General features: G+C 52.4%; 3 protein-coding genes across 4 annotated transcripts; 1 reads left to right on the top strand and 2 right to left on the bottom strand.

The window, feature by feature from the left end:
* Nucleotides 1–52: 52 nt before the first annotated feature.
* On the bottom strand, nucleotides 53–3477 carry arsb (arylsulfatase B). Of its 2 annotated transcripts, none has more exons than XM_061293026.1 (8): nucleotides 3047–3477; nucleotides 2688–2874; nucleotides 2436–2626; nucleotides 2166–2373; nucleotides 1635–1878; nucleotides 1081–1151; nucleotides 887–994; nucleotides 53–765 (listed from the first exon to the last, which is right to left on the bottom strand). In XM_061293026.1, exons 1-8 carry the CDS (start codon nucleotides 3296–3298, stop codon nucleotides 506–508), a joined length of 1521 nt encoding a protein of 506 aa, XP_061149010.1. In that variant the 5' UTR covers nucleotides 3299–3477; the 3' UTR covers nucleotides 53–505. The 2 variants fall into 2 exon arrangements, with proteins under 2 accessions (XP_061149010.1, XP_061149011.1); XM_061293027.1 differs by having other exon boundaries at nucleotides 2688–2892; nucleotides 3047–3183.
* A 323-nt stretch (nucleotides 3478–3800) lies between these two features.
* dmgdh (dimethylglycine dehydrogenase) lies at nucleotides 3801–10076 on the bottom strand. Its single transcript, XM_061292972.1, has 17 exons — nucleotides 9940–10076; nucleotides 8683–9829; nucleotides 8299–8467; nucleotides 8080–8178; nucleotides 7834–7998; nucleotides 7559–7763; nucleotides 6625–6873; nucleotides 6362–6560; nucleotides 6131–6300; nucleotides 5850–6003; nucleotides 5621–5786; nucleotides 5423–5553; nucleotides 4908–5125; nucleotides 4690–4847; nucleotides 4572–4631; nucleotides 4359–4493; nucleotides 3801–4280 (listed from the first exon to the last, which is right to left on the bottom strand). Exons 2-17 carry the CDS (start codon nucleotides 8799–8801, stop codon nucleotides 4068–4070), a joined length of 2610 nt encoding a protein of 869 aa, XP_061148956.1. The 5' UTR covers nucleotides 8802–9829; nucleotides 9940–10076; the 3' UTR covers nucleotides 3801–4067.
* bhmt (betaine-homocysteine methyltransferase) lies at nucleotides 9730–11771 on the top strand. The gene is made up of 8 exons (XM_061293046.1): nucleotides 9730–9876; nucleotides 9968–10100; nucleotides 10185–10297; nucleotides 10479–10670; nucleotides 10741–10888; nucleotides 10960–11142; nucleotides 11227–11455; nucleotides 11532–11771. Exons 1-8 carry the CDS (start codon nucleotides 9853–9855, stop codon nucleotides 11710–11712), a joined length of 1203 nt encoding a protein of 400 aa, XP_061149030.1. The 5' UTR covers nucleotides 9730–9852; the 3' UTR covers nucleotides 11713–11771.
* Nucleotides 11772–11874: the final 103 nt, after the last annotated feature.

Below are 11874 nucleotides of genomic sequence, written 5' to 3'. Positions count from 1 at the left end.
GTAGTTGATAGCACTTTAACATTTTTTTTTAATGTAATCATTTCAAAATTAATTGTAAAACATTTATTATTTTAATAAAAAATAGATGAAAAGAGTGGTCATTGCTCCCAGCAATAACCAGTCGAAAGTAAGCTTTTGCATAAGTAGCCAATCAGGATGCCAGCAGCCGTGATTTTATTTTAAGAGGAAGTCGATCAAATTAAAATTAAAAAGGCACTTATTGAGTAATAATAATAATACTGACAAAAAAATTAGTGATTAAAAAAATAAAATATATTAAATAAATACATTCTAAATAAATGTATCAACACTATGAACAGCAGCACAGCAACAGTGATCAACAACAAGCAATAATATAATCATAATCGATCAGCACCATAGCTACTCTTCCCCAAATTGTTTGTAAGGCCACGACGTTCATCAAGGTACAATGCGGCTCCTATAACGTCTCTCATTAGATTGCATACATGTCCCATTCAAATGTTCAGGAAGTCCTCATCATCATCTAGGCCCAGGGTCCCCAAGTTCCGGCGGGGCCCGGGTCACAGCGTGGGTCCTCGTCGGGAAAGTTGACGGGCAGGGCGGTCTGCTGGTGGTGGTTCAGCCGGCCTAGGAGGCGCTCGACCACGGCGGGGTAAATGGCCGACACCTCGTTCCTTTCCTCGGGGTCCTTGTCCAAGTCGAACAGCATCACGGGCTTCAGGGGCTCAGAGCGCCGAGCCGAGGAATCGTTGTGGCCGGGCCGCGGAAACCAAACGCCGCAACCTGGACCGCGTAGAAGAATTTGCCTTTCTTTTTGGATTGGTTCAGCTCAAAGGATTAATGAGGCATTTTGGACCATAACTTCTTATGGGAGAAACCTGAAAACGACACACCGAGACCTCACCTGGGTATCCAGTGAGCAGCTTCCAGTTTGAGGATCTGATGGCGGCGTGGATGGACACGTTGAAGCCGGACAGGAAGACTCCTTTGCCGTCCCGCTTCAAGCCGGGACCTGCGAGGAGGTCACAGCCCAGATAAACAAACAAAAGCAGGCTGAACTGTTTGGAGGGGGGTTCTAGTCGCGTCTCACTGACTTACACGGGGCCATGTCGTTGTACATGGGGTCAATGTTGTGCAGGAGCTCCAGTCTGGGCGAGGCGAAGCCTTTGCTAGAACGCAAACGATGGGGCGTTAAACACACACACACGCACACAGCGGGATGTGTAAATCTAAAACAGCGCTCCCGCCCGTCATGTGCTCTGACCGCGGCGTCTGATAACATAAATAACTCTGCGCCGCTTTCACTCTCTGCGGCCAATCAGAAAGCGGCGGCGCAGGTGGCGCAGCAACCAATGGGAGCGCCGCGGCGGGACGGGAGGTAGCACTTTGTGGTGCGGCGACCCCGACTTTCACCTCCTCCTTCACCGCGTCCGCATTTAGGCGGCCAGCGAAAAGACGTGTCCGTCAACTCAGCTGCTGTGAGGGGAAAAACAAACAGAGTACGGCGGAATGCCCGACTCGTACCATTCGGAATTCCGGGAAGGATAGACCTCATAAGTCCGTCCGTTATTCAGACATCCTTCAAACTTGCATTCTAATCATTCCAGCGTGATCAAATTTGTATCGCGATTATTTTTTCCAGGTCTCGTCACCTGATAGCGTTCCAAACGTCGAATCCATCCAGAGGCTTGGTGGCGTTGAGGCGGCCCCCCGCCAGTCCCACCAGCGTGGGTAGCCAATCGGAGACGTGAAGCAGCTCCCGGCTGGTGCCGCCCGGCTGCTCCAGGAGCGGCCCGGACACAAATCCCACGCCGCGGACTCCCCCCTCCCACAGCGACCACTTCTGGCCTCGCAACGGCCAGTTGCTGGCGCCCTGTTCCGGGAGGCCGCCGTTATCTGTCCAAGGGAACCAACCGGGTCACAACTCAGAGTAGGTGGCGGACTTGTTTCTTTTTTGGTTGCAGGTGTTTACTACTACGCTCACGGCGGACATTTTATGTCTTCATAAAAGGCAACTAGATGGAAAGAGGTTTTAACAGCACTTCCACCAGAGTGTTTAATGGCCACTTAATGAATAGGCTGATGTCTCGGCACAGCTATTTAAAACCCTGAGCTGCCCTCTGTTGGACATGCAGGGTACTGCAACTCCATTTCTCACATCCCAGATTATTGGAAGTGTGTACCTGTGGAGAAGACCAGGACAGTGTTGTCCCAAAGTCCAGCCTGCCGCAAGGCCAAGCTGATGTTGCCCACCGCCTCGTCCATGGCCGACACCATGCCGGCGTAGACTCGGCGATGCGGGTCCTGGATGAAGGCGTAGGGCGCCACGTAGCGCTGTGGCACCTGCAGAGGCGAATGGACGGCCTGTAGCGCTACATACAGGAACAGAGGCTGAAACATAAAAAAATAAATAAATAACTTCATATATTTGAGAGAAAATATCAGCGAGTCACCTTTTCGGGGTCATGTTTGCCGATGATCTGGACGGCCTTCTGGCTGAACATCTCAGTGGAATATTGGCCTTTGTATCCCGGAGCGGGCGCTTCGTCCTCCCGCAGGTCTAAAGCGCAGCGGCTCTGGTTGATGGCAGCGATGCGGTCACAGCGGACGTGAGTGTAGTAGTCCTCGCTCCCCGTTAGATAACCTGGAGAACATATCAATCATGTCTCTTCCATGTCTGCGGTGAGACTCATTGACGTACAAACCAAAGTAGGAGTGGAAGCCACGTCGCGTGGGCAGGCAGTCCTTCTTGTACATGCCCAGATGCCACTTGCCCACCATGCGCGTGGCATAGCCCGCTTCGGACAACAGCTCGGGCAGGAGCGTCTCGTTCAGCGGCACGCAGTACGGCTGACACGGCCAGATGATCTGGTGCTGCATTCCCGTGTGGATCTGTCGATGTCAAACATGCTGATGAAAGAGCAAACCAGAAGAGGAACAACAGAAGCCACACCACATCCGCTTTTAGAACTGTAGTACTGCGCCTTGCTATTATTAGGATCAGTTATCATTATTATGATCATCATAATTATCATTCTATCACAACAACTGTGACGTGTCTCACCTGGTAGCGTCCTGTCATGAGCTGGTTCCTGGACGGGGTGCAAAGCGGCTGGACGTAGTAGTTCTCCAGGCGGACCCCCGCGGCTGAAAGCTTGTCCAGATTGGGCGTGTTGATCTCAGAGCCGTGGTAGCCGACGTCGTACCAGCCCAAATCATCCGCCAGGATGAACACAATGTTCGGCTGCTTGGAGCCCGAAGCCGCGGAGGAACCGAATGTCAACAGGAACGCGAGCAAAGTCAGCTTTTCGGTCATGTTCGTCTTCGGATTTGAAGAAAGTGGAAGTGAGATGGCGTTCGGAAAATAAGGCAGAAAGCTTGAAAAAAATTACTTTTTCTGTTGAAATAAGCAAAAACTAGTTCAGCCGCGAGTCTTGAAAGCTCTGCCACTGACTCAGGAGCCAACCAGATGCCCGGAAAGAAGATGTCAGGGTCACGTGAGGAAACCGGAAGTGGTACCAGCAGAACGGAAGCGGTGATGCTGTCATTACGATATTAACTTGATTAAAGTAAAAGCTTAGATTTGTCAATTTCGTTGTCGATTTGAATATTCAAATTATTCTAGCAAAAATGTGACAAAACTTTACATTTTGAATTGGGCCATACGGATGAAGCTGTTTTTTCCTTCCAATTATTATTTTTAAAATTTGATATGAGCGGAATAAATACAGGCATTGTTTTACAATTTTCATCGTAGTGCTGTAGTTCTTCCAAAATTCGAAAGGTCTAAATAATTATAATACAGTGATCCATCCCGATTTCCAGAAGACAGCAAGTTCTATACACTTTATTTCTCACGGTATTAATGTACAGTATATTGTTGATTGCATATTTGTTTTAAAAAAATTATAAAAACTGTACAAATGTTTCATTCTGTGACTTCCTAGAATGGCAATGGCATTATATCTCTAATCGTAAGAAACGAAACGTAAACCATGGAATTACAAAATGAATTAAGACACTGCGGTTCAAGTACGTCATCAAACGTGAACGCTAACTCCCATGCCACCATTGTGCTAATTTTTTTATGCTTTGCTCTTTGCTTTGTTCTGCAAGCGGGTCCTCGTGGGCTCGGTGAGCACCAAGGGCTCCTGGATGACGGCGGCCGGGTACTTCTTCCCCAGCAGCTCCACCTCCACCTTGCGGCCTTCCGAGGACAGCTCCACGGGCAGGTAGGCGAAGGCCAGGCTGTGCTGGGCGCTGTAGCTGTAGGCCCCGGACGTGGTGTTGCCCACCACCTGATTGCGGAGAGCCCAGTGAGCGCCGGTTCAAAAATCCAAGGGATGTTGCAACAGCCGAGCGCGGCGAGGGCAAACCTTTCCGTCGTGCCACACCGTCTCGTTGCCCTCGGGGTCCACGTCGTGCGTTTCCACCGCGAGGTAGGACAACTTCCTCTTCAGGCCCTTGGCTTTTATCTCCTGAAGTGCCGCCTTGCCGATGAAGTCGGCCGGCTGCTCCCGTACACAAAAAAAAAAAAAAAGGATTCTGATTCCATAGCAGAAGAATTGGCGGCTTGCTGACTTGGTTACCTTGTTGAGCTTGATGAAGTAATCTAAGCCTGCCTCCAGAGGGTTGGTGTCGCAATTCATCTAGAGGAAAGAGGAACAAGAGTCATGAAAAAGCCTTGAGGGGTATGAAAGGATCTACCTCAGCCCCCCATCCTCTGAAGCCTTTCTCCAGCCTGAGGGAGGCCATGGCGTAGGTGCCAAAGTTGTCGATGCCTTCCTCTTCTCCCGCTTCCATTATGGCCCGGTACACTGCCGCCATGTCCTTCTGGCTAATGTACAGCTCCCATCCCAGTTCGCCTACATGCACCAGTGAGGTCAGCAAAAACAGAAGCAAAATCCAAACAACGGCTTGCGTACCGGTGTAGGAGATCCTGATGGCTCGGAGCTTCACGCCGGCCAACTGGATCAGCTTGCACTGGAGAAATTTAAACCCTGAATGGCTCATGTCCTCCTGGGTGAGCTTTTGAAGGACCGTGCGAGAGTTGGGACCGGCGACGCCCAGTACGCCCATTTCGTCCGTCACGTTGGCGATGTCAACGTCGTAGCCGCCCACGGCCGCTTCTGTCTCGATCCACCTACAGGGTGCGCCAAAAGTCACTTTCTTTGCTTCTCAGGGGATCATTAGAAGGGGGGGGGGGCAGTACCCCCACATGTCCTCACTCTACCTCCACCAGTGTGTCCAGTATTTATAGCTCTTGGCAAAATTGCCACGAGAGGCTTCTACACGAAACTGATCTGAGTTGAATTTATGACCTGCTGTTTGCAGCCAAAGGTGAAGTTGGCCGAGGCGCTGCTGGAACCTTTTGGGTTTCAGCCAGCGGAGCAGAGTCAGAATCCTCCCAAAGCGGCTTCGATCGAGGTTTGTCTCGTACCTGAGATCATGTAGCTCCGATCCTGAGCCGGTGATGAGCAAAAACTCTCCCGGTTCCAACTGGGTGATGGTGACCTCAGCGTAGACTCTCCCGGTGGGCGTCAACATGTGGCTGATGTTGGTCTGGCCCACCTGAAGGCACAAAGTGCGTGACGTGACATCCGAGGGCCGTTCCACCTGTGTGAAGGTTCTCTCTCACCTTGGGCATGGTGTTAGCAAACAAGCGGTCCAGCAACTTGAGAGAGTCGGCCCCCTTCACGACAAACTTGCCGAAAGGAGTCAGGTCGATCACGCCCACCTTCTCCATCACCAGCTTGCACTCTCTGCCGACGGGCTCGAACCAGTTTGTGCGCCTGAAACTGGGCCTGGCGACGGACACGAGGAAAATCAGCTCTTTACGGTGGATCTCGGCTCCGGTTCCGCCTTACTTGTATCCGGTGTCGTCTCCCGTTTTATAAAACCAGTGAGGTTGCTCCCAGCCGGCGTGGAAGCCCATGGATGCTTTGTCCTTGAGAAGATCGTAAACGCCGCTCTTGCGGCAGGTGGGTCGGCCGGCGAAGCGCTCCTCCTTGGGGTATCCGACTGGGAGGGGCGGGGGGGGGGACAATTGTCATTTGGTTCTCTGGACTGGACCAAACCAGATTCAAGCATCTACTGAATCATTCCTTCACATGTGGCTGGAGACGCAGCTCCTCTCTCGCTTACTTACCCACATTATTGAAGCCATAAGATTCTCGGGCTTTGGCGCACAGGAAGGGCACGTCGACCCAGCTCCCGTAGCGGTTGGGGTCGCATTCAATCAGGTCGTACGGAGGCTCGCCGTTTCGAATCCAGTCGCTGAGGAATTTCCCCACTCCGCCAGCGTGGATGACTCCGTACCTGAGCACGGGAGAAGTTGGGAAGCGCCGCCGCCGCCGCTGCTCCTCAAATGGCGTCTTACCCGAATCCGATGGCCGTCCAGTAGTTGCGAACTCCTTGATGCGGTCCGACCATGGGCAGTAGGTCGGGGGTGTACGTGATGGGGCCGGACACGATGTTGATAATGTCGGCTTTCTTGAGCACCGGAACCATCTCCATGGCCATTTCCACGTGCTCCATGATCCGGTCCAGGTCCGACTCAAACAGCTCCTTGCCAAAACCTGTAGCGGTGAGAGATCCCTGCTGTGAATCCGAAAGGACTCAACAAAGGGTCGCGAGACAGACCTGGGGGGACGCCGTCTCGGACCCAGGAGTCCTGCAGGACCATCTTCTCCATCTTTTCATAAGGCCCAAACAGAAGGCCGTCCCTTTCCTGGCGCAGGTAGTACGAGCCCTCCAGATCTCGGATGACGGCCAGCTCCTTCTTGAGGGCCTTGACTTCTGGCACAGTGGCGGTCACAACATACTGGTGGTGCACCGGGATGGTCGGATGCTCAAACCCGATCATCTTGCCAACCTCGCGGGCCCAGAAACCTGAGACGGAGGGTTGGAAAGTATTATAGCATGCTCTGACTTTTTTTCCCTCTACTTCTATTTACTCTGAAATGTTTGATGTGATGCCAGCACTCGCTCGATACCTGGAAAGTATCGTGAGGTAACTCTCACTGTTGTGTTATGTCATTTGAAAAATATAGGGAAGGTCCAAAGTCCGTGTGTGGCCGCCAGCTGCACAACCAGCTGCTGATTTCAGACCAGTGGATGAAGTTATATTTAACAGACAGCGGTTACGACGAGGCAGATATGTTGAAAGCGATCTCGCCGCCTTGCATACGTCCTCGTTTATAAAGGCTAATTTTATTCCGACACAAGTCGACCTGCTTTGCGTCATAGCTGCTTTACCGTGATGTTAATGATTGGACAGCGTGTCTCGGTATGCAAATGCAGGTGACGGAAAACAGCCAAGCAAGAGAATCTCTTGTGAAAACCGCCCGGACCCAGTTCAAGCTAGTTTTCCCTGAATCCGAAGCGCTCCGTATGTGCAAAGGTCTGAGGAGTTAGATAACGTGTTTGGTTGAAGAAATGTGTCGACTGCAGTGTGGTAAAAAAAAAATTGGACCATCTCTAAACTTTGACATTGATTTAGTATTTTTCACACCAGCTTCCTGCTCGAAGCTTTCCATCCACCTGAAATTTGGAGGGCCATGGATCGGGTTCAAACCTGTGGCGTTGACCACGCGATTGGCCCGGATGGTTCCGTGAGGCGTCTGCACGTCCCATTTGCCGTCGGCTGTGGGCGTGAGGCCCGTGACGGGGGCCGGGTTGTAAATCTGAGCGCCGTACATGCGAGCGCCCGCCGCCAGCGCCATGGTCAGGGAGTACGGGTCGATATGGCCATCTCCCGGGGTGTACAGACCGGCCAAGACCTGAAACCAGCGGACAGCATATAAAATGTTACTTTTGGAAGTCTATTCTTGACTGGCGTTTGGACTGCACCTTGTCCAAGTTGAGCAGAGGGAAGAGTTCCTGGATCTTCTCAGGCCCAATCATGTACTGCTCCGTCACATGCCAGTGGGTGCGGGTCATCTGGTACTTCATCTCATCCACACGGGCAGCCGTCGACGCGATGCGGACGCTGCCCGGCTGATGGAAGCCCACCGCCTGCTCACACCAAAACCCGACGTCAACAAGCGGTCCAGTTGCCTGGTTCAGCATCTTCAGGCGGACCAACCGGCAGCTCACCTGTCCAGTCTCGGCTTCCAGACGCTCGTAGAGCTTAACGCTGTCATAGTGGACTTTCTTCAGGTTGATGCCCGGATGGTAATAGGTGGTCAACCCGGCCTATGATGAGGAAAACCGAAGTGAACTCTGAGCTTGATCTTCTGGTTCCACATCATAGTCGACTTGACGTTCCAGTCTCAATCAAGTCGTAAAAGCCAAATACAATGGCAAGCCAAGTACCGCGTGCCAAGTGGATCCGGCGGTCAGTTCGGACTTCTCCAGCAGGACCACGTCCTTCATGCCGCTTTTGGCCAGGTGGTAGACGACACTTGTGCCCACGCAGCCCCCTCCGATGACCACCGTCTCGGCTGTGTCCTTCCATCGCTTGCCCAACACGGAAGACGCGTCACTGGGGGCAAAAATGATTTTGCGCAACAAAATGAATTTCAAATGATGATCCGCATGGCGCATCTCAAAGTTGCGCTTTGCTTCTATAAAGCGCAAACAACAGCGTCTCTGCTGGTCGCAGCGAGCGGTGCAACAGCTTGGCGTGAATGTCTCAATTTGTTTTTATTGCCAATGCACTGAAGCTTTATGATGCAGACGACCGGTGGAGTTTCTCACCTTTGCTCATCTCTTCTCCTCGCCGTGCAGCTGAAAGTCCGCGAAGGCTGAAGAAGGGAACCAGAATGCGCCCTGGAGCGGAGGTGCACCTTGACTAGCTTTAACATGAGAGCAGACATGAGTCTCAAAAGCAAAAAAAAAAAAAAACGAGGCACCGGCTGGAGAAATTGACGTGAAGTTATAAATGCTTCACTGACCCTGCAACTGGACTCTGGACCCGCCCCACGGGGTCGCCGGCCGTGTGTGGACGTAACTTGAACTCTCCCCACCACCCTCAATCTAGGTCACTCAATGATTCCTTTTTAAATATACGGCTTATTGAATGGAAGGAAATTAATGAAATAATATGAAAACGTTCTTAATTTCTTATTATTTCATGTCATCTGAATGTATACTATCAATTATTATTTGTATTGATTTTTTTCTCCCGAATAAGTCAATCGTGTGGAGCTTAGAACTCCGCAGAATTTCAAATGATTAAGAAATAAAACACAGAAATGGCTCCTGAAAATAGCTTTTTCGTTTCATTGCGGCAACGCGCTCTTATCGAGAAACATTTTGAGATCTCGAGTAAAGTGAGATAAGTGAGTTGGCACTCTTTTTGGGCTCTGTTTCTCGAGATGTCTGTATTACACTGCCCCCGTGTGGCAAAAGCACAAACACACAACGAAAAGGAGCAACACAATGTCCATGAATGGAAATAATTTCCCTGCGGTTGTGGAAGAATGAACATGTCTTTGCTGCTGCAGGATGTGGTGGTCCTGAGAGATTTGAATCATTTCAAGGGGGGGGGGGGGGTCTCACTCCTCCCCAACTCAATATCATGTGTCAGTCATTGATGAGGGACTTATCCAACGAATGGCTAGTCTGCAGGTTTGTTTGAAACATTAACTTCTCTTTTTGCTTTGCAAACTAGCTAAAGAGTCGCCCCCCCCACCCCACATGTTATTCAGTTATTTTTCTCTCCAACTGCTCGAGAATATTTAAGTTCAATTCTTCCTCTGGGTGAGGGGTCGACAGGGCGAGGTTGAAATACGAAGAGTGTTCTAAAAGTGAAACTGACCCCCCCCCCCCCCCCACACACACACACACACACATTCAGAGGGTATAAAAGATCCTGGGCCGCCTGAAGAGAGCCCTTCCCCATCTTGGAGAGGACCAAGCGCAACCATGGCACCGGCAGGGACAAAGAAGGTACAAGATGATCTCTATGTCTGATTTGAAAAACACATTTTGGATTTTTGCAAAAGTACTTACCTTGGGAGTTGTCTCTGATGTCATCCAGGGCATCCTGGAGAGGCTGAACGCCGGCGAGGTGGTCATCGGCGACGGCGGCTTCGTCTTCGCCTTGGAGAAGCGAGGCTACGTCAAGGCGGGGCCGTGGACGCCCGAGGCCGCCTCCGAGCACCCTGAAGCGGGTACGGCACACGTCGTTCTATTCAGGAGAAAATGGACCAATCAGGTGACTCGAATATCATTGTGATGTTTTGCTTTGCTTTCAGTGCGGCAGCTGCACAGGGAGTTCCTCAGGGCGGGATCCAACGTCATGCAGACTTTCACCTTCTACGCCAGCGATGACAAGCTGGTGAACAGGGGCCACACCCAACGCTTCACCGTGAGTGGCCATTCCCATGCCCTGCACGCTCCACAACAAGCGGAAATGAAATAGTTGAAGCTCATCAGGACAGTCAGCTCAACTGACCCAAACGGCTCCTCTTACCGCCGTGACTCCGTTTATATCTGCAGCTGCCTCGCATTGTGCAAGACGAACCCGCTCTTCTCTCGGTCACCTGCAGGGGCAGCAGATCAACGAGGCGGCGTGCGACCTGGCGAGGCAGGTGGCCGACGAGGGCGACGCCCTGGTGGCGGGGGGCGTGTCCCAGACGCCCGCCTACCTCAGCTGCAAGAGCCAGGACGACGTCAAGGCCATCTTCAAGAAGCAGATGGACGTCTTTGTGAGCAAGAACGTCGACTTCTTGATCGCCGAGGTATCGGAAAGGACGGACGGCGGGTGCGGCCCACGAAGGCCTCGCCTCAATTCATCGGTAATCTTTGCAGTACTTTGAGCACGTGGAGGAGGCGGAGTGGGCGGTGCAGGTCCTGAAAGGCAGCGGCAAGCCGGTGGCAGCCACGATGTGCATCGGACCCGAGGGGGACCTGAACGGAGTCAGCCCGGGAGAGTGCGCCGTCCGCCTCGTCAAAGCCGGTACTAGAAGGTCACGCCCGGAAAAAGCCGACGGGCGTTTCCGAGCCTCACGTTTCCCTCCTCGGCCGCAGGCGCCGACATCGTGGGCGTCAACTGCCACTTTGACCCGGCCACCTGCGTGCGCACGGTTGCCATGATGAAGGCGGGCGTGGAGAAAGCCGGCCTGAAGGCGCACTACATGAGCCAGCCGCTGGCCTACCACACGCCTGACTGCAACAAACAGGGATTCATCGATCTCCCCGAGTTCCCCTTCAGTACGTTCCACCTCACCTAATTAGATTTGTTGACAATTAAGAACTCAACGCCACGTTCGACTTGACCAAATTGTTCTCGGCCAGGTCTGGAGCCGAGGGTCCTGACCCGCTGGGACATGCAGAAGTACGCCCGGGAAGCGTACGCCGCCGGAATCCGCTACATCGGCGGCTGTTGCGGTTTTGAGCCCTACCACGTGCGCGCCTTGGCCGAGGAGCTGGCGCCCGAGAGGGGTTTCCTGCCGGCGGGTTCCGACAAGCACGGACTTTGGGGCAGCGGCCTGGAGATGCACACCAAGCCCTGGTGCAGAGCCAGGTAGCGTATTGCGGCCACGGACATGTCGCAGTGGAATTCAATGGCATCGTCGCCCACCTTCACGGTTTTGCTTCAGGGCCCGCCGAGACTACTGGGAGAAGCTGAAGCCGGCGTCCGGTCGTCCACTGTGCCCCTCTATGTCCGTGCCAGACAGCTGGGGGGTCACCAAAGGTCACGCGGACCTCATGCAGCAGAAGGAAGCCACCACCAAGGAGCAGCTCCAAGATCTGTTCAGCAAAGCCGACAAAGGCCAGTGAGAACCTGTCATGAGTGCAAATGTCATTTTTACAGCAACAATAAATATTTACAAAAGGTTCTTTTTCTACTCTTCTGATTTCTTTGTCCCCACCAAAAGTGGTCTCTCTAAGGAGAACAATGCTGACACCTAGTGGACATTTGTAAAGTGAAAAAAGGCGCAT

The sequence above is a fragment of the Syngnathus typhle genome, linkage group LG12, assembly GCF_033458585.1.
Source record: "Syngnathus typhle isolate RoL2023-S1 ecotype Sweden linkage group LG12, RoL_Styp_1.0, whole genome shotgun sequence".
NCBI lineage: Eukaryota > Metazoa > Chordata > Actinopteri > Syngnathiformes > Syngnathidae > Syngnathus > Syngnathus typhle.
This window is presented reverse-complemented; position numbering and strand designations above follow the sequence as displayed.